This window comes from Dendrobates tinctorius, unplaced genomic scaffold (assembly GCF_039654945.1).
Source record: "Dendrobates tinctorius isolate UK_male_01 unplaced genomic scaffold, ASM3965494v1 ptg000046l, whole genome shotgun sequence".
NCBI classification, from domain to species: Eukaryota; Metazoa; Chordata; class Amphibia; order Anura; family Dendrobatidae; genus Dendrobates; species Dendrobates tinctorius.
The window spans coordinates 49,452,501-49,479,450 of record NW_027361714.1 but is presented as its reverse complement, the minus strand read 5'-3'; the positions used below and the strand labels follow the sequence as shown (position 1 = coordinate 49,479,450).

Here is a 26,950-nt window from a genome sequence, read left to right as displayed (position 1 = left end):
CAAGAGTCAATGCGGTACAATACAGCAATACAATACCCAAGGCAGTTACTGTTGAGCCAGATGACACTGTTGGGTTTCCTGCTAGAATATATCAAGCAGGAAACACAACAGTGCCATCAAGGACAATAGTCACTGCGGCATAACAGAGCAGGGAAATACTAAATGCCTTTTTGGAGGTTGCAGGGGCACTGTCCCAGCCATCCATCGATGCTGCAGCCACCTCATTCCATAGCCGCCGGGTAACCACATTGTCCTTGTACAGATGGTCACGGCTGTCCCACAATGGGGCACACACCTGGACCAGGCGGATAAGGTGCTCATTATCCACGTAGACGTCTTCATTCCATTGTGGAACCTAGAGAAAAAACATTCATTAGAATATTTGAATTTTATGTGAATAAAAAGTTAAAAAAAGATCCAGAAAAGAGGAACGATAGAAGATAAAAAATAAAGGACATTACAAATCATTTGATACTTACATTCCGTATCACCACCGGTACTTGGCTTGGTTGCTCATGCTGTTCGCCCTCACTAGTCGCGTCTGCTGAAGATGACGATGTCTGAAAAAAAAAATGTTAGATATTTTGAGAAGCAGCAGATATACTTACCAAACGCACGAAAATAATCACCTCACGGTCTGCTTGCGCCAGTTCCGGCCGGGATGGTGAATATTCCAATTCTGAAGACTTACTGCATGAAAAAATAATACAAAGCATTAGTACATATACAATTTAAAAGGACAGGCATACATTAGATGTAATAATACTCACATTCTTGCCGCTGAAGCTGGAATTGAAAATTGGTGTCTTGTTTTGCAGTCTGTCTGCTCTCCAGGCTGTCTCTATAGTTGTGGTACAGTTCTGGCAGACACCTACTTTTATATAGACATGATTTTTTTGGAGGGGGTGGGTTTTATCATGTGTCCAGATAATCTTGACCTAAAAAATGCATGCACAAGAAAAACGCATGCATGCGCATGCCAATGCGTACGTATGCGCAACCATAGACTCTAATTTTATTTTTTTGCGCAAAACATGCGCATACGTGTGCATGCATTTTTTTAAAGCATTTGGGAGGACCAAAAAATGCAACATGTAGCGTCTGGAAATTATGGACGCACACTGGAAAAAAACGCAGCGCACGAAAAACTCATACAAACGCATACCAATGTGCACCCATGTTAAATATAGGAAAAAAAACGCATGCGCATGTATGCGCAAAAACGCAGCGCCAAAAACGCAAGTGTGAAACCAGCCTAACACATACAGTACTTATCTATCTGTTTATCTATCTCATATCTATCTATTCTATTTATAAATTCTATACTGTATATCTCCTATCTATCAATCTCTCTATCTATCTTTCCATCTATCTATCTCATATCTATCAATTCTATTTACATATTCTATCTATCTATTAATATATCTATCAATTTATCTATTTATTTAGTACAAAAACATGAAGACAGCAATCCTTTTTTATAGAGTTGAGCGAAACGGGTCGAAAAAATTCAAAAGTCGCCGACTTTTGGCAAAGTCGGGTTTCATGAAACGAAACCCGACCCTAGGATGAGGTCGGCAACGAGGTCGGCGACTTACGCGCCAAAATCGCGTTTCAAAAGTTTGTTTTGCGCTCTTTTTCAGCCAATCAGGATCCACGGACACTGTGGGCAACGTGATGACATAGGCACGGGTCACCACCATCTTTCAGAAGGGCATGCAAGTGATTGGCTTGCTTTGGTGGGCGTCACAGGGGGTATAAAAGGGCGTGCACGCCGACCGCCATCTTACTTCTGCCGATCTCAGTATAGGGAGAGGTTGCTGCTGATTCTGTAGGGAGAGCGTTAGGCAGGGAAGAAGACCAAAAAACTGCTTCTGCTGCTAGCGATTTGGCCTGCACAACACACCAGTCACTGTGTGTGCAGTGCAAGGGGAGGCTATATAGTGGTGTATCAGTGGTGTTGGTTGTTGGGCTGCCTTCTAAGGCTTCCTGACAGGCTGGCATTGCTGTTTACCCACTGCTCCGCAAACTGCTTTTTTAAAAGCAATCCAATCTCCCTTATCCTCTAGTCACTTTGGTCACAGCTGTGCCATCGAGCCTGTCACATAGCGCTCAGATATTCATTGGGCCTCAAACTGCTTTTTTAAAAGCAATCCCAATTTTTTTTTTTTGTCCTGCTGAGAAGAAAAAAAAACTGCTTCTGCTGCTGATAGCAATTTGGCCTGCACAACACACCAGTCACTGTGTGTGCAGTGCAAGGGGAGGCTATATTGTGGTGTATCAGTGGTGTTGGTTGTTGGGCTGCCTTTTAAGGCTTCCTGACAGGCTGGCATTGCTGTTTACCCACTGCTCCGCAAACTGCTTTTTTAAAAGCAATCCAATCACCCTTATCCTCTAGTCACTTAGGTCACAGCTGTGCCATCGAGCCTGTCACATAGCGCTCAGATATCATTGGGCCTCACACAATCCAAAAGTGTCCAGTGTCCAAAAGTGTGTGCAGAGATTCAAAATCTCACTTATCCTCTAGTCACTTAGGTCACAGCTGTGCCATCAAGCCTGTCACATAGCGCTCAGATATCAGTGGGCCTCACACAATCCAAAAGTGTCCAGTGTCCAAAAGTGTGTGCAGAGATTCAAAATCTCACTTATCCTCTAGTCACTTAGGTCACAGCTGTGCCTTCGAGCCTGTCACATAGCGCTCAGATATTCATTGGGCCTCACACAATCCAAAAGTGTCCAGTGTCCAAAAGTGTGTGCAGAGATTCAAAATCTCACTTATCCTCTAGTCACTTAGGTCACAGCTGTGCCATCGAGCCTGTCACATAGCGCTCAGATATTCATTGGGCCTCACACAATCCAAAAGTGTCCAGTGTCCAAAAGTGTGTGCAGAGATTCAAAATCTCACTTATCCTCTAGTCACTTAGGTCACAGCTGTGCCATCAAGCCTGTCACATAGCGCTCAGATATCAGTGGGCCTCACACAATCCAAAAGTGTCCAGTGTCCAAAAGTGTGTGCAGAGATTCAAAATCTCACTTATCCTCTAGTCACTTAGGTCACAGCTGTGCCATCGAGCCTGTCACATAGCGCTCAGATATTCATTGGGCCTCACACAATCCAAAAGTGTCCAGTGTCCAAAAGTGTGTGCAGAGATTCAAAATCTCACTTATCCTCTAGTCACTTAGGTCACAGCTGTGCCATCGAGCCTGTCACATAGCGCTCAGATATTCATTGGGCCTCACACAATCCAAAAGTGTCCAGTGTCCAAAAGTGTGTGCAGAAATTCAAAATCTCCCCTGTCCTATAGACACCTTGTACCTTGTTTTACATACTATATAGTTTGTTGGATTTTGTCTACATTTCTACCAAAAATGAGGAAGGCTGGTGGAAGAGGCCGTGGAATTGGGCGGGGGTTGGCAGCTGGTAATGATGGTGTTGGTGGTGGATCTGATGGTAGTGGCAAGAGCAAAATAGGACCGAATGCAGGAGGTGTTGAGCCTGCTTCATCGTCTGGCTACATAAGGCCTCGAACGCTTAGTTTTCTAGGAGTTGGCAAACCGCTTTTAAAGCCAGAGCATCAGGAAAAAGTTTTGTCTTACATTGCTGACTCAGCCTCCAGCTCTATCGCCTCCTCTTCTTCAGTTGTAAAAAGTAAAAGCACTGAGTCGTCATTGGAGGCTCATGTTCATGAACCACACCTTTCCTTGTGTCCTTCACCCCAACCAAGATTGAAGGATGACGCAGGCCATACTACTGATTACTCCATGGAGCTGTTTTCACATACCATGCCTGGATTATCAAGTGAAATGGTGAATTACCCAGGCCAAGATGAATCTGACATGGAGTGCACTGATGCACAGCCGCTGATGGATGATTCTGCTGGTACATTCACTCAGAGCACTACATTGTCCTCGCAGTGTACAGAGCCAGATTCTGACCCTGATGAGACTCAGGTGCCCCTTCCCGCACTCTATACCACCATACACGGTGACACAGAGGAAGGTGCACATGACATAGAAGAGGAGGTGATGGATGACCCAGTTGTTGACCCAGATTGGCATCCATTGGGGGAAGAGGGTGCTGCTTCCAATAGCTCAGATGAGGAGCATCCACAGCAGACATCGACATCGCAACAGCTGTTATCTGGCAGGCCCGGAGCACTCCAAAGACAGGTTCCAAACATCAAAAGAGTTGCTGGACAGCTTGTCCAGAGGGTCAAAAGATCACAGCGTGCTAGGCCGCAAAATGTCTGCCAAAGTAGGAAGAGTGCAGTGTGGCACTTTTTTGAACAAAATCCTCATGATCAGGCCAAGGTTATCTGTAAGAAGTGCGCAAAGACCTTTAGCCGAGGGAAAAATCTGAAAAATTTGAATACCAGTTGCATGCTTAGACATTTAACCAGCATGCACTTGCAAGCGTGGACACAACACCAAACCTCAAGTGCCACATGTGCAACTGATCACAACGAAGGTAGTCATCAACGCTACATTGTTTCCCCCACTGTAAGCCCACCGGTTAGCACAGCAGCAAATGTTGAGGTGTCGTTGCAAGGCCACAGCAGTCAGGGAATCCCACTGTTATATCAACAAAAGACTGATTCTAGGCCATCAGAAAGAACACCAACTCCATCACCATCATCAACCCTCTCTCAGTCCGCCCTGTCCACCGCTACTTCCACCATATGCAGCTCTCAAGTCCAGCTCACCCTCCCAGACACTATGAGTAGGTCAAGAAAGTACTCAGTCTCTCATCCGCGTACACTGGGTTTGAACGCCCACATTGCCAAACTAATCTCGTTTGAGATGATGCCCTTTCGGTTGGTGGAAAGCACAGCTTTCCGCAAACTCATGGCCTATGCAGTACCACGCTATGACCTACCCAGTCGCCACTTCTTCTCTCGCAAAGCCATCCCAGCCCTCCACCATCATGTGAAAGACCGCATTGTCCATGCACTCAAGCAGTCAGTGAGCGGAAAGGTGCACCTCACAACTGATGCATGGTCCAGTCGGCATGGCCAGGGCCGTTACGTGTCCATCACTGCGCACTGGGTTAATGTGGTGGATGCAGGGTCCACAGGGGACAGTGGTGGTGGGACAGTGCTGCCTAGCCCACAGTATAGGAAACAGTTGGCTGTAGGTGTTCCACCCTCCTCCTCCTCCTCCTCCTCCAGAAGCGAAAGCTCGTCCACAGAGCGCAGTCGTACGAGCACTCCATCTGCAGCTGCCACTGTTGCACACGATGTGTCCCCCTATCGAGCAGCTAGTGGAAAGCGTCAGCAGGCTGTGTTGCAGATGATGTGTTTGGGCGACAGACATACCGCCGAGGTGCTGGCCGAGTACTTGAAGCGACAAACTGAGTCATGGCTGGGCAGTGTACATCTGGAGGCAGGCAAGGTAGTTAGTGATAATGGCTGTAATTTTGTGGCAGCCATAGCCCTTTCAAAACTCAGCCACATACCTTGCTTGGCTCACACCTTGAACCTGGTGGTGCAGTGCTTCCTCAAAAATTATCCTGAGTTAACAGCCCTGCTCCAGAAGGTGCGAAGACTGTGCGCGCACATCCGCCGGTCGCCTGTACACTCTGTTCGTATGCAGAAGCTGCAGCGATTGCTCCACCTTCCCAACCACCGCCTCATTATCGACATTGCAACAAGGTGGAACTCCACCCTGCACATGGTGGAGCGGCTGTGCGAGCAGAGGCAGGCCATAATGCATTTGTGGGAGGATACACGGCCAGGCACTTTGAGAGCAGACATGGAGTTGACAGGTGTGCAGTGGTCGAAGCTGAAAGACCTCTGTAAAGTCCTTCAGTGTTTTGAGGAATGCACACGGCTGGTAAGCGCAGATGACGCCATCCTAAGCATGAGCATCCCACTTATGCGTCTGCTCATGCAAACTTTGACGCACCTTAAGGAGCAGGCGTCTGCAGCCAATGTTGATGAGGAGGAAGAGGAGGAGGGAATCCTTGATGACATTCAGCCATTGTCTGCTCAGGGACCTATCCTGGACGAGGTGGAGGAAGAAGAGGAGGAGGAGGATGATGATGGGGATGATTACTTAGGGGAGGAGGATGCATCTCGTGGGGCAAGTGAAAATGTTGGCGTGGCAAGGTCTGGTACAGGGTTTGTGCGTGACTGGAGGGATGTGGATTTGCCAGAAAGTGCTCCTCCAACCAGCACTCGCAGTGCATCATTGACACCGGGAACATTGGCCCACATGTCAGATTATGCCTTGCGGATCCTAAAAAGGGACCCCCGCATTGCCAAAATGATGAACGATGACGACTACTGGTTGGCCAGCATCCTGGATCCACGCTATAAAGGCAAATTACAAAACATCATGCCACAGGAGAACCTTGACCTAATATTGGCTAATAAACAAGCAACTCTGGTAAATCGGTTGCTTGAGGCATTCCCAGCACACAGCAGAGGTGATGGTTCTCACACGAGCCGTACGGGCCGGGGGCAGCTTGGCAGAGGTGTTCGTGGTGCACACAGCAGAAGTGGCGTTGGAGACAGGGGTTTCATGACAATGTTGTGGACTGATTTTTCAAATACCGCTCACACAACTGGTAATACTGCATCGATGGAAAGTGACAGGAGACAGCAGTTGTCAACCATGGTTACAAACTACTTTTCCTCCCATATCGATGTTCTCCCACACAGGTCAGAACACAGGTCATTCCCCTTTGACTATTGGGCCGCTAAACTGGACACCTGGCCTGAATTGGCACAATATGCCTTACAGGAGCTCGCTTGCCCAGCTGCAAGTGTGCTATCGGAAAGAGTCTTCAATGCAGCTGGATCAATCCTGACTAGAGTTGAGCGATACCGTCCGATACTTCAAAGTATCGTATCGGATGGTATCGGCCGATCTTTAAAAAAAGTATCGGTATCGCCGATTCCGATACCGGAAGTCCCATTCAAGTCTATGGGACTTCCGGTATCGGAATAAGAAAAACCCTTTCCTGCCCTTGTACAGCCTCTCTGGGGTCTGTACGGGCCTTTCGGGGGGCTGTGCCGGCCTGCCAGGGGGTCTGTGCAGGCTCCGGTGGTCTGTGCCGGCCTGCCGGTGGTCTGTGCAGGCTCCGGGGGGCTGTGCCGGCCTGCCGGGGGGCTGTGCCGGCCTGCCGGGGGGCTGTGCCGGCCTGCCGGGGGGCTGTGCCGGCCTGCCGGGGGGCTGTGCCGGCCTGCCGGTGGTCTGTGCAGGCTCCGGGGGTCTGTGCAGGCATCGTCCGATGGGACTACAAGTCCCATCGGGCGATGCCTGCTACCATGACAGTGATTGACACATTAGCCAATGATGGGACAGTAGTAGTCCCATCATCCGGCTAATGTGTTAAATGTAAAAAAAAAAAAAAAATTACATGCTACATACATACAACATGCATACTACATACATGCTACATTCATACTACATACTACATACATGCTACATTCATACTACATAAATACTACATGCAACATACATACTACATATATACTACATGCATGCTACATACATACTGCATGCTACATACATACCACATATATACTACATACATACTACATGCATGCTACATGCATGCTACATGCTACATACATAACACATATATACTACATGCATGCTACATACATACTACATGCTACATACTACATGCATGCTACATACTACATGCTACATACATACTACATATATACTACATTCATACTACATACTACATATATACTACATACATACTACATACATACTACATGCATGCTACATACATACTACATGCATACCACATATATACTACATACATACAATACATTCATACAATACATACATAGACATACAGTACATATAACATAGAGTAACATACTTACCAATACTTGTCACATTGTTCCCCGAAGCCATTGTCTATTCCGGGATAAATATTAACATAACAAACCACAAAAATACTCACCCACGATCCGAAGCAGTCCACGAGTGTGTCCCACGACGATCTTGGGTAGAGAACTGCAGCATCAGATGATGCTGCCGTTCTCTACGGGCTGCAGGAATCCAATGACGGAAGGTAGGTATCCTTCCGCACTGTATTCCTCCGCCACTTAAAAAAAAAAAAGTCCCTAGTCTCACTTTATGCCATTGCTGTGTGGGAATTTCCCACACAGCAATGGCATAAAGTGAGACTAGGGACTTTTTTTTTTTTAAGTGGCGGAGGAATACAGTGCGGAAGGATACCTACCTTCCGTCATTGCATTCCTGCAGCCCGTAGAGAACGGCAGCATCATCTGATGCTGCAGTTCTCTACCCAAGATCGTCGTGGGACACACTCGTGGACTGCTTCGGATCGTGGGTGAGTATTTTTGTGGTTTGTTATGTTAATATTTATCCCGGAATAGACAATGGCTTCGGGGAACAATGTGACAAGTATTGGTAAGTATGTTACTCTATGTTATATGTACTGTATGTCTATGTATGTATTGTATGAATGTATTGTATGTATGTAGTATATATGTGGTATGTATGTAGCATGTGGTATGTATGTAGCATGCATGTAGTATGTATGTAGCATGCATGTAGTATGTATGTAGCATGCATGTAGTATGTATGTAGCATGCAGTATGTATGTAGTATGTATGTAGTATATATGTAGTATGTATGTAGCATGCAGTATGTATGTAGCATGTATGTAGTATGTATGTAGTATGTATGTAGCATGCAGTATGTATGTAGCATGTATGTAGTATGTATGTAGTATATATGTAGTATGTATGTAGCATGCAGTATGTATGTAGCATGTATGTAGTATGTATGTAGTATGTATGTAGCATGCATGTAGTATGTATGTAGTATGTATGTAGCATGCAGTATGTATGTAGCATGTATGTAGTATGTATGTAGTATATATGTAGTATGTATGTAGCATGCAGTATGTATGTAGCATGTATGTAGCATGCAGTATGTATGTAGTATGTATGTAGCATGCAGTATGTATGTAGCATGTATGTAGTATGTATGTAGTATATATGTAGTATGTATGTAGCATGCAGTATGTATGTAGCATGTATGTAGCATGCAGTATGTATGTAGTATGTATGTAGCATGCAGTATGTATGTAGCATGTATGTAGTATATATGTAGTATGTATGTAGCATGCATGTAGTATGTATGTAGCATGTAGTATGTATGTAGTATGTATGTAGTATATATGTAGTATGTATGTAGCATGCAGTATGTATGTAGCATGTATGTAGCATGCAGTATGTATGTAGCATGTATGTAGCATGCATGTAGTATGTATGTAGCATGCATGTAGCATGCAGTATGTATGTAGCATGCAGTATGTATGTAGCATGTATGTAGCATGCATGTAGTATGTATGTAGCATGCATGTAGTATGTATGTAGTATTTTTTTTTTTTTTTTTAACATTTAACACATTAGCCGGATGATGGGACTACTACTGTCCCATCATTGGCTAATGTGTCAATCACTGTCATGGTAGCAGGCATCGCCCGATGGGACTTGTAGTCCCATCGGACGATGCTTGCACAGACCCCCGGACATCAGCACAGCCCCCCGGCAGGCCGGCACAGCCCCCCGGCAGGCCGGTACAGACCCCCACAGGGTGCACAGACCACCGGCAGGCCGGCACAGCCCCCCGGCAGGCCGGTACATACCCCGGGCAGTCCACACAGCCCCCCGGCAGGCCGGCACAGCCCCCCGGCAGGCCGGCAGAGACCCCCGGAAGGCCCGAAATGACGGCGCATCATGATGCGCACACACCGCGCATCATGATGACGTCAGGCCGTCAATCAACTGAACTTCCGATTCCGATGCCGAATTCCGATATTGAAAAAATATCGGAAGTCGGTATCGGAATTCCGATACAGCAAGTATCGGCCGATACCCGATACTTGCGGTATCGGAATGCTCAACACTAATCCTGACAGAAGAAAGGACCCCTCTGTCAACCCAAAATGTGGATGATCTAACCTTCATTAAAATGAACCATGCATGGGTTTCCAAGGATTTTGTCCCCTGATGACACATAGGGTGACAGAAAAATGGCTTGCTTTGGTCCACCTCTTCCTGGGACTTGACCTATTTCGCCTTTTGCATCAGCTGAATGTCCAACATCAACATATGCCACTTTCTAAAACTCCCTAACTGTGCTGCCTCCCCCCCCATGGCCAGGGTCACCACCTAGCGCATGACACCGTGCGAGTGCCGTTGCCCTGGACAGGTGGGTAGGCCGACTCTTGGGCGCGGGCACTGGCACAGGGTCCCTCATAGTGCAATCAAGTGTCTCTGACGGTGGTGGTGCACACCCGCCGTCAGACACACCGCTGTACTATGAGGGGCCCAGTGCCAGTACCGACGCCCACGAGTGGGCCCCCCTTGCTTGGGCAGGGCCCCAGCATTTGCAATCTTTACCTCTCCCTGCTCCTCCGCTGTGTAATCTGGGCCGTCAAATAAATACTGTGCCTGACACCGTCTGAGCCTGCCTCCTGAGACATATATTTTGAATGTGTACGCTATCCATACATGTTATCCGGGGATACGGTACCCTTTCTAACCTTTGTGCAATCACGTGCAATCCATACTGGGCCTAACACCGTCTGAGCCTGCCTCCTGAGACATATATTTTGAATGTGTACGCTATCCATACATGTTATCCAGGGATACGGTACCCTTTCTAACCTTTGTGCAATCACGTGCAATCCATACTGGGCCTAACACCGTCTGAGCCTGCCTCCTGAGACATATATTTTGAATGTGTACGCTATCCATACATGTTATCCGGGGATACGGTACCCTTTCTAACCTTTGTGCAATCACGTGCAATCCATACTGGGCCTAACACCGTCTGAGCCTGCCTCCTGAGACTTATATTTTGAATGTGTACGCTATCCATACATGTTATCTGGGGATACGGTACCCTTTCTAACCTTTGTGCAATCACGTGGAATCCATACTGGGCCTAACACCGTCTGAGTCTGCCTCCTGAGACATATATTTTGAATGTGTACGCTATCCATACATGTTATCTGGGGATACGGTACCCTTTTTAACCTTTGTGCAATCACGTGCAATCCATACTGGGCCTAACACCGTCTGAGCCTGCCTCCTGAGACTTATATTTTGAATGTGTACGCTATCCATACATGTTATCTGGGGATACGGTACCCTTTCTAACCTTTGTGCAATCACGTGGAATCCATACTGGGCCTAACACCGTCTGAGTCTGCCTCCTGAGACATATATTTTGAATGTGTACGCTATCCATACATGTTATCTGGGGATACGGTACCCTTTCTAACCTTTGTGCAATCACGTGCAATCCATACTGGGCCTAACACCCTCTGACCCTGCCTCCTGAGACATATATTTTGAATGTGTACGCTATCCATACATGTTATCTGGGGATACGGTACCCTTTCTAACCTTTGTGCAATCACGTGCAATCCTTACTGGGCATAACACCGTCTGAGCCTGCCTCCTGAGACATATATTTTGAATGTGTACGCTATCCATACATGTTATCCGGGGATACGGTACCCTTTCTAACCTTTGTGCAATCACGTGCAATCCATACTGGGTCTAACACCGTCTGAGCCTGCCTCGTGAGACATATATTTTGAATGTGTACGCTATCCATACATGTTATCCGGGGATACGGTACCCTTTCTAACCTTTGTCCAATCACGTGCAATCCATACTGGGCCTAACACCGTCTGAGCCTGCCTCCTGAGACATATATTTTGAATGTGTACGCTATCCATACATGTTATCCGGGGATACGGTAACCTTTCTAACCTTTGTGCAATCACGTGCAATCCATACTGGGCCTAACACCGTCTGAGCCTGCCTCCTGAGACATATATTTTGAATGTGTACGCTATCCATACATGTTATCTGGGGATACGGTACCCTTTCTAACCTTTGTGCAATCACGTGCAATCCATACTGGGCCTAACACCGTCTGAGCCTGCCTCCTGAGACATATATTTTGAATGTGTACGATATCCATACATGTTATCTGGGGATACGGTACCCTTTCTAACCTTTGTGCAATCATGTGCAATCCATACTGGGCCTAACACCGTCTGAGCCTGCCTCCTGAGACATATATTTTGAATGTGTATGATATCCATACATGTTATCTGGGGATACGGTACCCTTTCTAACCTTTGTGCAATCACGTGCAATCCATACTGGGCCTAACACCGTCTGAGCCTGCCTCCTGAGACATATATTTTGAATGTGTACGCTATCCATACATGTTATCCGGGGTTACGGTACCCTTTCTAACCTTTGTGCAATCACGTGCAATCAATACTGGGCCTAACACCGTCTGAGCCTGCCTCCTGAGACATATATTTTGAATGTGTACGCTATCCATACATGTTATCCGGGGATACGGTACCCTTTCTAACCTTTGTGCAATCACGTGCAATCCATACTGGGCCTAACACTGTCTGAGCCTGCCTCCTGAGACATATATTTTGAATGTGTACGCTATCCATACATGTTATCTGGGGATACGGTACCCTTTCTAACCTTTGTGCAATCACGTGCAATCCATACTGGGCCTAACACCGTCTGAGCCTGCCTCCTGAGACATATATTTTGAATGTGTACGCTATCCATACATGTTGTCCGGGGATATGGTACCCTTTCTAACCTTTGTGCAATCACGTGCAATCCATACTGGGCCTAACACCATCTGAGCCTGCCTCCTGAGACATATATTTTGAATGTGTACGCTATCCATACATGTTATCCAGGGATACGGTACCCTTTCTAACCTTTGTGCAATCACGTGCAATCCATACTGGGCCTAACACCGTCTGAGCCTGCCTCCTGAGACATATATTTTGAATGTGTACGCTATCCATACATGTTATCTGGGGATACGGTACCCTTTCTAACCTTTGTGCAATCACGTGCAATCCATACTGGGCCTAACACCGTCTGAGCCTGCCTCCTGAGGCATATATTTTGAATGTGTACGCTATCCATACATGTTATCCGGGGATACGGTACCCTTTCTAACCTTTGTGCAATCACGTGCAATCCATACTGGGCCTAACACCGTCTGAGCCTGCCTCCTGAGACATATATTTTGAATGTGTACGCTATCCATACATGTTATCCGGGGATACGGTACCCTTTCTAACCTTTGTGCAATCACGTGCAATCCATACTGGGCCTAACACCGTCTGAGCCTGCCTCCTGAGACATATATTTTGAATGTGTACGCTATCCATACATGTTATCCGGGGATACGGTACCCTTTCTAACCTTTGTGCAATCACGTGCAATCCATACTGGGCCTAACACCGTCTGAGCCTGCCTCCTGAGACATATATTTTGAATGTGTACGCTATCCATACATGTTATCCAGGGATACAGTACCCTTTCTAACCTTTGTGCAATCACGTGCAATCCATACTGGGCCTAACACCGTCTGAGCCTGCCTCCTGAGACATATATTTTGAATGTGTACGCTATCCATACATGTTATCTGGGGATACGGTACCCTTTCTAACCTTTGTGCAATCACGTGCAATCCATACTGGGCCTAACACCGTCTGAGCCTGCCTCCTGAGACATATATTTTGAATGTGTACGCTATCCATACATGTTATCCGGGGATACGGTACCCTTTCTAACCTTTGTGCAATCACGTGCAATCCATACTGGGCCTAACACCGTCTGAGCCTGCCTCCTGAGACATATATTTTGAATGTGTACGCTATCCATACATGTTATCTGGGGATACGGTACCCTTTCTAACCTTTGTGCAATCACGTGCAATCCATACTGGGCCTAACACCGTCTGAGCCTGCCTCCTGAGACATATATTTTGAATGTGTACGCTATCCATACATGTTATCCGGGGATACGGTACCCTTTCTAACCTTTGTGCAATCACGTGCAATCCATACTGGGCCTAACACCGTCTGAGCCTGCCTCCTGAGACATATATTTTGAATGTGTACGCTATCCATACATGTTATCCAGGGATACGGTACCCTTTCTAACCTTTGTGCAATCATGTGCAATCCATACTGGGCCTAACACCGTCTGAGCCTGCCTCCTGAGACATATATTTTGAATGTGTACGCTATCCATACATGTTATCTGGGGATACGGTACCCTTTCTAACCTTTGTGCAATCACGTGTAATCCATACTGGGCGTGAGAACGGCTGGCGAGCTGTTAAGCAAGCTACAGCACCTGTGGTTTGCACACATAAGTTTTTCATTTTTTCAGGAATGACGGTTAGGCCTAATTCCGGAACTGCAGTTGACCTGCACTTACTGGGAAATCATTGTTCGCGGGTAATAATTGTAATCAGTGATCCCCATCACTAACGTTGTTCAGCGGGTTATCTGCACCTGTAAGCGACAAACGCTGGCCTTTTCAGTGTAGCGCACATGCAGCCACAGACATATAAGGGCATGACACACCAGTTATTGGCCAATCTCATGTTCCAGAGCCTCACGTGTCCCTCTAGTAAGCCGGACTCGGACCGCGGGGCATGACGGAGTCTCGTTCGTTAACGGAATTAAGCTTGCAATGTGTGCATCTGTTCTGTAGCTGGCATGGTTGAGGTTTCCCAGGTGGAGTCGAATTTAACCGTAGGCTCCACTCCTGGTGGTGCCCTTCTGGACATTCCTTTAAGGTTCAGCTTTGCAACCATACTGCCCACGTAAAACAAACACTTTGCCTTCATGAACGCTGTTTGGAGGGTCATGACTCGTGGGAATAACGCCGCCCAATCAGTTAACCTGCTAGAGAGATCGTTCGTTGCTCCCAAGCATGACATCACACTCCCTAGGAAGAAGGTAATGCCACTGTGGCGACCGTACTCCTGGGGGCGACACAAGTGCACTGATGCCCAGCCACTGCTCGATGAATCTGCTGGTACATTGACCCAGACCACTACATTCCCCTCGCACGCTACACGGCCTGAATCTGACCCTGATGAAACTCAGGTTACCCTTCCCATATACAGTTCCATCTTACACGGTGACAAAGAGGAAGCTGCAGATGAAAGTGCAGGTTCGGCCCACCTGCCATCAGACACACTATCAGAGGCCCTGTGCCAGTGCCGTCGCCAACGAGTGTGCCCCCCCTGCTTGCTCAGGATCACAGCACTTGCAAGGTTGAAATACTGTGCAGTGAGATGGAAGATGGGGACGACGAGGAGTCCAGACTAGTACAGGGATTCCCTAGCGAGGAGACTTATTTGATTGTTTTCAATGTTGGGACAGCAATTTTTGGGGAGCACTATACTCTGGAGAATGATAGATGGGGCCCACCATACACTGGAACATTCCAAAGGTGGACATCAGACACTGGAGCAGCATTTACAGGGCCCATTATACACTAGAGCATTAGAAATGGGGCCCATTATGTTTGGAGCATTATTTGGGCCCATAAGACAATGGAGATTCATCCATGGGGACCAACATATACTGTAGCATTATGTGGAGCTCATCATATACTGTTTCAAACATTATATGGGACCAATGATTCTGTATGGAGAAATAGATGGGCCTTGTCATGAGATGTAAAAAGTGAAGTATTTTTCATTGTACTATACCGCTATTTCTCTGCCGTATCGGAGCATGATGAGTTGTGGTATGTGTTAAAGGGGCGCTCTTTCGCCCAGGGCACATGAAAACCTGGAGCCAGCCCCCCCCCACAACTTTAGCCAAATAACCCCCATTTTTCAGTGCGTAACTTGTATTATGAAGTTAATTAAGGTTGACAAGCTTAAGTAAGAAGAATTGATGCTTTTGGCATTCAAATGGGCACTGTAGGTGTGTTTCCTGTCCTCCTCTCACTGCCCTGCCGACTTTTATTCCCCATTGACTTACATTGGGTTTCGTGTTTCGGGATGACCCCGACTTTTCCCTATAATCGGCCGATCTTGCTCGACCCGACTTTTGGAAAAGTCGGGTTTCACGAAACGAAACGCGACCCTAAAAAAACAAAAGTCACTCAACTCTACTTTTTTAGATAAAAAATGGTGGTTTAATAGCCCATGCGGGTTTCAATTATGTTTTGGCTCAAAGTGTGAGCCTTTCTCAAGCCTATATTGAGGATTGGTCTATACCTGGATGGTCTGGTACCCATTTTTCATATACTACTTGCTAGTGCTGCTTTTCATTTTTTTTTTATATCTATCTATCTATCTATCTATCTATCTATCTATCTATCTATCTATCTCATACCTATTTATCTATTCTATTTATATATTCTAAGTATGTCCATATCTATCTATCTATCTATATATCTAGGTGTCATATGTATTTATCTATTGTAGTTGTGTTCAATAATTTTTATCGATACAGTTGTTATATTATTTGTAAAAGGATTTTTCTGTACTTTATTATATACAATTTGATGATAATTATAGGATTTTGTACTATTTGTTGGTACCCCCAAAATCTAATATAATTTGCTTATTGTTAATATGGGTTTAAATGTCCAGTTATTACTACATAAATAAGCAGCATACTGTAATGTATATGTGGTTGTTCATTAAAAACTGCACATTAACTAATATTATAGCAATATTTTCACTATAGATGTACAGTCATATAGTTTATATATGTGACTGTTATATATTTATACAGTGTTATATAGTAATATGATTCTCTTTAAATAAAAAAAATAACCCATGTACATTTTCTATAGTCTGATATTGAAGGATGTTTATCAGTTCAAATGTTTGTATTTTTTTCAAAGAGAATCATGACAATGTATAATATATGAGCATACAACATTGATTGGCTTCAATTATTTAAGTTTTTAGAGCAATGTTTTATCACATAATTTCATTTAAATATATATATATCTGTCGTATGTTCCTACACACATTGTAATTGTACACATGCATAATTAGCTGAGTATTTGGGGAGGGAGTGCAGGGCAGCCCCTGCAGTGGTCAGTTTGCTTTGAGTCTGACAGTCAGGGGTTTTGTGTTTCCTTGACTCTGGATGGCCCATGGCTGAGATATCCCAGGGTGGCATCACAATGAATATGAATAGGGCCTCTTGCTTAATGGGACAGTCAAAGCGCACCGCCCTGAATAATGGCACGTCATCCTAGCAAGACCATTATAGATAGGAGGGCTTCTTTTGTTTGGCTCCTCTGAAGTAGCTGTATAAATGCTCCAGTTTTCAGTCTGTGTGCTGTGCATTCACAGCTCACATTGGCTACCTGGAGGCTAGAGGAGAACATTTCTACGGAGAAAGTCATTCTTCTCTCTCAGAAGAGGACATATAAGACTTTTGCTCTCTGAAAGTTTTATCAAGGCCTGAGAAAACTTTCATATTTAAAGCACGAGACATAACAAAATGAATTCTGATTCCAGCTCAATGTCCAGCAGAGCCTCGTCTCCAGATATAGATGACATGTATCTCAGAGGCCACCACCATCATCTCCAGGACAGCAGAATGAACTCTGTTTCTTCAACCCAAAATGACATCATGCATCAGATGTCAGAGGAACTTCTTTCCAGGCATAGTTCTAGAGGAGAAGGGGAAAGCAGCAAATATAAAATTAAGAAACAACTGTCAGAGCAAGATTTGCAGAAGCTAAGGCTGAAAATCAATGGCAGAGAGCGCAAAAGAATGCATGATCTGAACCTTGCTATGGACGGCCTGAGGGAAGTCATGCCCTACGCTCATGGACCATCAGTGAGAAAACTTTCCAAAATTGCTACTCTTCTACTTGCAAGAAACTACATCTTGATGCTGTCAAGTTCGCTGGAGGAAATGAAGCGGCTAGTGGGTGAGATCTATGGGGGCCATCACTCTGCATTTCACTGTGGGACTGTAGGACATTCTGCCACTCATCCAGTTCACCCACCTAATGCCGTCCATCAGATGCATCCGATCCTGGGCAATGCATTGTCTTCTAATAACACATCCATCCTTTCTGGACCATTACCAGGAATTGGCAGTATTAGGCCTGCACATTCACTGCTCAAAACTACACCGACCCCTACGCTCCCACTTGGCAGCAGTTTTCAACACTGGGCAGGTCTCCCTTGTCCCTGTACTGTCTGTCAGATGCCGCCACCACCTCAGCTGTCTACTCTGTCAAGCAGCCTGAACAGGATCTCTACGGAAGGCAAAGACTTGCTAAAGTGATAATTCCAACCAAAATAGACTTTTTTTTTTTACAGATTAACTGCTTAACTCTATAAATGTATATTTGTTGTATTCAGGAAGACTCAGACATGAAATCCTGTTTGCATGCATGCTCCTTTTTGTTCCTGCACCTTTTGTAATGTCATCATGAGAAACTCCTCAGTAAGGTAACGTTTAGTCTGATAAAAATGTATTATATGTAAATATGTCCGGACATTAAGATAAAAATGTACAGCCAATTATTCATTACATCTGTGGAAGCTTGTATTATAGCAGAATATGTCTTTTCTACCAGGGAAGTGGAAAGAACCATGCACGCTAGGAGTGAGTCTTGTGGAAACATTTGCCTGGCAACCATACAATTTTCCTTGTAACAAGGATTTTATTCATGTGACTGTTCACATATGTAAAGAGATGGTCAATGTATTTATCATTGCACTGATAACAATTTACAACACACCACGTTACTATAAATTCCGCATTGTATAGAATTTGAAACGTTGCATTTTTGTTCACTTCTCTCATTATTGGCCTTGTAGCTCTTATGCGTTTTCTGTAATGGATTCTGTTAGGCCTCAAAGTTTGTGTTTTTCTTTTTTTTATACATTTTCGAAACGTATGGATATATTTATTCTTAGTTTTCTTCTTTTCAAATAAAAAAAAAACATTTTTGCACTGGATCTTTGTGTTTTTCATTTCACCATATTTTTCTATTTGTATTTTTTTGTTGTATTTTGGGATATTCTCATATGTATATATACAGACACTTACAAACACATTGTATGTGTTTCTCTTGGTTGCAAAGAGAAAAGGCACAGTGCCAACTTTTCTCAATCAATTTTACTTTATTCCTTACTGGATTATTTATAGCGCCTCTTATAAATGAAGTCATATTATCTGTCTCTAGTTCTTCTATCATAGTTTGTCTACTTTAACTGTAAAGAACCCTTTTCTATACTGATTTCTGAGTTGCTTTTCTTCCTTGGCAATCATTGAAATCAATAAATCACAAACCAATTCTTTGTATTGACTATACTTATATTTATTCACATAGTTTATATCACTCTAAGATGACTTTTCCAAGCTGAACAAGCCTAATTTTTCTAGCCTTTTATCATAAGAGAGCCCTCCCATCCCATGTATTAAATGCTAACCACCTCTCAAAATCATTTGGAGACTGTGGAACCTGAAACTGAATCTCATTTTCGAAATGTTGTCCTATAAAGGATTTATGCAATGGTATAAATAATATAGGTCTTTGATTTATTTCTGACAAATATGTGTGTGCATTTATGCATATATTAATTACTTTTAAATTGAGTGAAGTCTGTAAATTAAGAGAATTGATGATATAGGGTCAAGAAAAGATTCAAACATTTGTATAAAGCAATAGGTATTTAATGAGCTCATTTTTCACTCAGTAAAGTGTCACCTCACATTTGCTATAACTGCGTGTGATAAGTGTATATAAATGTAGAAATCAGGCAGTGCAGCTGGAGACAGATGGATGCGCAAGAGAAATGTTTTGATCACATTAAGAAACAGGTTCATCAAAAGATAGTGATGATTATGTTCAGTCCTCCATTTGCCACAATTAATAATGGGATAAAAAATGAATTAATACAGTTAGGAACTTCATGCATAAAAAAGTACACAGAAGTCTACAAAAATAAAACTCTACACATCTATGTATCTATCTATTATCTATCTGTCTATCTATATATCTATCTATGTCTTATCTATTCAACTATCTATCTATCTATCCATCTATCCATCTATCACATATCTATCTATCTATCTATCCCATAACTATCTATTTTCCATCTATCAATTTATATTTCTATACAGCTTCTATTATCTATCTATCTATCTATCAATATATCAATCTCTCTATTTAGTCGTCATCTATCTATACATTACCTTTTATCTGTATATTATCTATTTATCACATATCTATCTATCTATCTATCTATCAATATATCAATCATTCTATTTAGTCGTCATCTATCTATACATTACCTCTTATCTGTATATTATCTATCTACCCCATATCTATCATCTATCTATCTATCTATCTATCTATCTATCTATCTATCTATCACATATCTATCATCTATCTATCTATCTATCTATTTCATATCTATCTATATATCTATCTATCATCTATTTGTCTATCTATCTCATATATCTATCTATCTCATACATCTATCTATCTATCACATATCTATCATCTATCTATCTATCTAATATATATATATATATATATATATATCTGTTATCTATCTATTTCCCCTACATTTTATTTTTTGAGTACAAGTGTACTAGGATTTCACTGATGTATAAGCTTCCACCTACTCATTATATGGGATATATCTAAAGCATCAAACAACTTTTCCAAACTTTTGTTGAAGATTGTAGTGTACAAATACTTTCCAAACATGAACCTCATTGTATTATGTTGCGTTACTACCATATATCAAGCAACAAACAAGGATGTCATTCCAACTTGACTAGATATAAAATATGTATTAAAATATTAAAATAATCATGGCTTTTTAGTGCGTTTTAGTGAGGAAAGTGATACAAATTCCTGGAAGAAAAAAAAAGCTGTAGAAAAATCGGCGAATTTAGGGGAAGGCATTAATTTTCATACACACCATACCCAATGTACTAACTATGGATTTCTTCTGGATTTTGTTACAAATTCACATGTGGATTTGTTCCAGATTGGTAGAGATTTTTACTGTTTGCGAACATGAAGACTACATGTAATGAACATAGGTGAAGGAAAAGTTTACACATGTGCTTTGCATACTATTGGTCTTACAAAGACAGAAGAGACCCCCATGTTTGTTGATATCACTGCTGAAGAGAATGTGTAATAGCGTGGTTACTGTATGGTCACTGCAATCCTCCAAAGCAAAGTGCTGCCCCAAAACAGAAGAAATGCAACATTACATGCCAGCAAGTCAAGTTTTCTGGACCAAGAGTTGTTGATTGTTTTAGCCAATAGAAAACCTTCTTAACCAGTTACGTAAAATACAGAGAGTAGTTAGTTAAAGCAAAAAAAACACCTTTGAGACATTTTAAAAGAGATTATATAAAATATAGAAACATTTTTGTTAATTCTTAGTAATTCAAATAATTTGAAAAATATAAAAAATAGGGACTGTGTGGGCCTCAAAGGTAAAAACAAATAGTACTATTTTACTGAAAGAGTAGTGAGAACATAGAACCAACTTCCAGCAGAGAGGCATAAAAAAGTGTTTCCAAATCCGTTAGAATGAGATCATTGCACAGCTTGGTACCAGGCCAAAAGTTCTTGTAGGACACATCAATGCAGCCATTATATACACTGATACACTTTATATACAACCTATAATATGTAAGCTATGCTTTGAATTTGGGGAAATATTTTTCTACACTATTTCCTGTGCTAAATCTGATTCATTTTTTGGCTACATTGAGAAAATGTGATTTTTACCCGGGGGACATTTGATCCGTGACTTTGATATAAAATGGACATTTTGCTGTGATTTGCAAAAAAACCCAAAACATGGACATGTTCTTTCTATGAAAATTACAGAAAGAGCATGTACATGATTCACTGACCTGTGAATGAGGCATAAAATTGTGCCCAAACTCTGGTGCACGTGCCGTGTATCACATTTATTAAAGGGTTTTAGACACTTTTTGCATTTCACACAATATCTTTATACAGTGTCCAATAAAGGGTGTGTGGTTATGACACATGCACACATTGAGCATTTGATCAGTATTTTACCTCAGTATGTGTAACCCAAGACAAGGAGTGGGACAATCAGAGGAAAAGTATAATAGAAACAAGTCACTACTTCTCTATATACCACCCACTCCTGGTTTTGGCTTACAAGTACTGAGGTAAAATACTGACCAAATACTGAGGTAAAATATTACAAACACTGAGGTAAAATATTACAAACACTGAGGTAAAATATTACAAAACACTGAGATAAATTATTACAAATACTGATGTAAAATATTACAAATACTGAGGTAAAATTACAAACACTGAGGTAAAATACTGAAGATATGAACGTGCCCATATTCTCTAGCTATTCGTGTAAAAAGTGGTCAATTAAAAGTAAGCCAACTGATAGATGATGTAAAGTTAGACTAAGGCAGTCTGAAAAATATATTAATGTGTGAGCAGCTGATAAATTTAGTACAAAGTTGGTAATTATGGCACTCGTGCCGTGTATCACATTTATTAAAGGGTTTTAGACACTTTTTGCATTTCGCACAATATCTTTACACAGTGTCCAGTAAAGGGTGTGTGGTTATGACACATGCACACATTGAGCATTTTATCTGTATTTTACCTCAGTATGTGTAACCCAAGACAAGGAGTGGGACAATCAGAGGAAAAGTATAATAGAAACCCGTCACCACTTCTCTATATACCACCCACTCCTGGTTTTGGCTTACAAGTACTGAGGTAAAATACTGACCAAATACTGAGGTAAAATAATACAAACACTGAGGTAAAATATTACAAAACACTGAGATAAATTATTACAAATACTGATGTAAAATATTACAAATACTGAGGTAAAATATTGCAAACACTGAGGTAAAATGCTGACCAAATTCTGACGATATGAACGTGGCCATATTCTCTAGCTATTTGTGTAAAAAGTGGTCAATTAAAAGTAAGCCAACTAATAGATGATGTAAAGTTAGAATAAGGCAGTCTGAAAAATATATTAATGTGTGAGCAGCTGATAAAGTTAGTACAGAGATGGTAATTATGGCACTCTTGTGGATGGTGCCCAAGTAAGATTCTATCCCATGTAAATCTTGTAGAAGACTTGGCACTCATGTAAATGTTGTAAGCAGATATTTTTATTTTTTGCAGGCAATTCAACAATAGAGAAACATTTTGGTGCTGCTGCATCTGCATGCTGATCCTGATTTGCCTGTAACCCTGTGCACATTGCAATCTGTCTGACTGATGAAGGTCCTTTGTAGGACCAAACCGTTTCTTTATTTTTTGATTGTCTGCACAAAATAAAATTATCTGCTTACAACATTTACCTGAGTGCCAAGTTTTCTACAAGATAAATTTAGTGCAGACTGTTAAATAAGTCATCATGTGAATATGCCTTAAGTTCTGCTGCTTTGTCATCAGATCCTTCTGGCTGTCTCTCAATTAACATACTACTTTTTTGAGCATTTTTCAGCAATAAGAGAAGATTATACATGCAAACAATGCAATGTAAGTTATATATGGTTATACTGTATGTATGTCCCAAGTATAATTTTCTTTAGAGCACAGTTGGGTTCATTGAATAGTAAGAAACTTTACTTAAGTTTTTTTTTAACTTTAACCCAACTATTGAGCAGTATTGTTACATTTGTTACCAGATGATAGAAAAAAAGCTTTATTCTACATTTTTCTAGGTCTCTTAATCTCCAGATTTATTCGCCTACTTTCAGCTTTATTATTGTTTAATGGTTATAAGCTTACAATGTAGTTTAACAAATTCTTCAATGTCTTTTTGAACATATCAATGTGAATCATTCAGTGATAAAATAATGAAATAATCTCCCATGTCCTTACACAGCACAGGATCTAATTCACTATCTCCAGACATTGTATCATGAGCTGCATCTTACACATTCCTCCAACCATTTTCAGGCGATCAGAAGCAATGAACAAATAAAACCTCTAATAGGGTGAAACATAGTTTCTCATATTCCTAATTATCTCAAAGATTTTTTAAAAGTGTATTGGCATTTTCTGAGCAGACTGCTAAAGAGTATTCATTAAAAATGGCAAATAGGAATATTTGTTAAAAATAAGGATTTAAAGTAACTAACTAAAACCTTGCTGTTTAGTCACTTGTCGTTTGTATCACATTACAGCTATTGTTTCTGTTTTGTCTGTATCACATTACAGTTATTGTTTCTGTTTAGAAGCAATTCTTTATATTTGGTTTAATTGTTCAAATATATCTGGAAAAAAAGATTTACCTGCTCACACTTACATGGTCACATACATGCATTCAACCATATATACGCCTATACATTGGAAAATTGCAAACCTTTGCCAATACATTACATGCATTTTTTTAAACAATTACTAAGCGATTTGTAGTTGCATGGAAATAGAGCATGATACAGATGACAAGTTTCTTATAGCCTATTTTTAATGTGCATATTTCTGTTATGTACATATTACAGCTGTACATTCTTCTTGATATCAGGAGTCACACTACAAACATATAGTTGAATCTAGATCCATAAACCTGAAACTGTTGCGCTGCCGATCCTTTCTGTCCTGGCTCTTATATTTAAACAGCAAATGTTAGTTCATAGTTTGGATTGTGTATGCAATTTCTTTTATTTAAAAAGATTTTTTGTAGATACAAACAAGATACACACAATATACACTTATTCACAATTTCTGCTATTAATATGTTATTTTATTGTTTTAAAATTTGATAATTAATATAAGTTGTACTTTTGTATTATTCAACTAGAAAAAGTATGATTGCGATTTATTGGGTATCTAAGTGTTGATACATACATTTTACGCTTGTACATCTGTATAATAAGTTGTTTTTAGTAGGAGGCGGTGGAGGGTAGCTCCTGCAGTGGTCAATGTCTTGTAGTCTGTCAGTTACGGGGTTTTGTGTTTCCCCAACCAAGATATCCCAGGGTGGCATCTCAATGAATATGAAAAGAGCTTCTTGCTTAATGGGACAGTCAAATGCGCCGCCCTGAATAATGGCACGTCATCCTAGCAAGACCATTATAGATAGGAGGGCTTCTTTTGTCTCATGTGAAGTAGCTGTATAAATGCTCAGGATTTCGTTCTGTGTGCCATACATTCACAGCTCACATTTGCTACCTGGAGGAAAGACAGCTTGCAAGAGCTAAAGAAGAAAGTCTCTCTCTTTCCTTCTCTTGATATTCAGCTCAGAGAAGACAAATAACTTTTATCAAGACCTGAGAAACTGTTTTAAATCCAATATATCTATACTATGAATTCTGATTCCAGCTCAATGTCCAGCAGAGCCTCATCTCCAGACATGGAGGATATGTATCTCAGGGGTCAACTCCACCATCATCCTCATCATCACGAGGAGAGCAGAATGAATTCTGTTTCCTCTACCCAGAATGACATCATGCAGAAAATGTCAGATGAAATCATCTCAAGGCACAATTCTAAATCTGAAGGAGAAAACAGCAAATATAAAATTAAGAAGCAACTGACAGAGCAAGATTTGCAGAAGCTAAGGCTGAAAATCAATGGTAGGGAGCGAAAAAGAATGCACGATCTGAACATTGCCATGGACGGACTGAGGGAAGTCATGCCCTACGCTCATGGACCATCAGTGAGAAAACTTTCCAAAATTGCTACTCTTCTACTTGCAAGAAACTACATCTTGATGCTCACAAGTTCACTGGAGGAAATGAAGAGGCTAGTGGGTGAAATCTATGGGGGCCATCACTCTGCATTTCACTGTGGGACTATAGGACATTCTGCCACTCATCCAGTTCACCCACCCATTCTGGGCAGTGCACTGTCTTCTAATAATGTGTCCGGTCTTTCTGCATCCCTACCAGGATTTGGCAGTATTAGGCCTGCACATTCACTCCTCAAAACTACACCGACCCCAACGCTCCCACTTGGCAACAGTTTCCAACACTGGGCAGGTCTCCCTTGTCCCTGTACTATTTGTCAAATGCCACCACCACCTCAGCTGTCTACTCTGTCAAGCAGCCTAAACAGGATCGCTACAGAAAATAAGGACCTGCTAAAATAATCTCATTCTCTGGTTATAGCATAAGAGACTTAAGGGTTGAGACTTTTCCTCTATGGCTATTAATTGCATATATAAATATGTATTTGTGATGATGCAGGAAAACGCAGACACTTATCCTGTTTGCATGCATGCTTATTTTTTTCTACGCCATTCTTTTAGTTTTCACATCAACTTTTTTGATTTGTATAAAATATATCAACATGTCATCTCTAAATGATTTGATGTTACATGTAAATTTGTTATCATAATGTGTATGTATGCAGGGAAATGGATAGTTACCAAAAAGTGTCTATAGCAAGATATCAAACCCATTTGTGAAGACTGTCCAATACTTGTCTATGCCATTTCTGCCTGAAAAGAACCATGCATGCTAGGAATAAGTCTTGTGGAAACATTTGCCTGGCAACCATACAATTTTCCTTGTAGCAAGGATTATATAAGTGAATTCTTTGAAATCTGATATTTTTGGTGTCATTATGACTGTACATTCTAGAAGGACATTAGACTCTAGAAGCATCTGTTCCCAGTTCTAGAAGCAATTCTCTACTGGTGTCCAGTTTCTAACTGTCATTATGGACTTCGTGAACTCTTCGTATGTACAGAGACTCGGTCTATATATTACATTGTGGCAGGTTTATGAAAAGATCACAGTTCAGAACCATTTGATTTGAATATCTTACATTTCTACATTATTCTTTCTTCGTCTCTTTAGTTTCTGGGCTTTTGCTTGAAACTATTTTGTTAGGTCTCAAAGAGAGCGTGTGTCCTTATTTTTTATATTCTTGATAAGTATAAATCTATTTATTATGAACTTGCTCTGTTTCAAATAAAAAAAATCATTTGAATGGAACTTGTCTTTGTTTCGTGCTCCACACAAAATAAAACTGGTCAAAATAACACATTTTCTGCAGATCTGATAAAGAGTGTTTTTTTTTCTTTTTTAGAATCCAGTATATTACACAAGGAAATGTAGTAATTAACTCCATATCTTTCC

General features: G+C 41.8%; 2 protein-coding genes across 2 annotated transcripts; both read left to right on the top strand.

Moving 5' to 3' along the window:
- Positions 1-17,344: 17,344 nt before the first annotated feature.
- On the top strand, positions 17,345-18,223 carry LOC141089629 (oligodendrocyte transcription factor 3-like). The gene has a single exon (XM_073576124.1). It carries the CDS (start codon positions 17,345-17,347, stop codon positions 18,140-18,142), a length of 798 nt encoding a protein of 265 aa, XP_073432225.1. The 3' UTR covers positions 18,143-18,223.
- Positions 18,224-25,063: 6,840 nt separating this feature from the next.
- On the top strand, positions 25,064-26,599 carry LOC141089628 (oligodendrocyte transcription factor 3-like). Its single transcript, XM_073576123.1, has one exon. The coding sequence runs from the start codon at positions 25,171-25,173 to the stop codon at positions 25,954-25,956; it is 786 nt and encodes a 261-aa protein (XP_073432224.1). The 5' UTR covers positions 25,064-25,170; the 3' UTR covers positions 25,957-26,599.
- Positions 26,600-26,950: the final 351 nt, after the last annotated feature.

Bases quoted from the DNA above. Each gene is read 5' to 3' on its own strand.
- LOC141089628 (XM_073576123.1), top strand. From the start codon at position 25,171: ATGAATTCTGATTCCAGCTCAATGTCCAGCAGAGCCTCATCTCCAGAC.
- LOC141089629 (XM_073576124.1), top strand. From the start codon at position 17,345: ATGAATTCTGATTCCAGCTCAATGTCCAGCAGAGCCTCGTCTCCAGAT.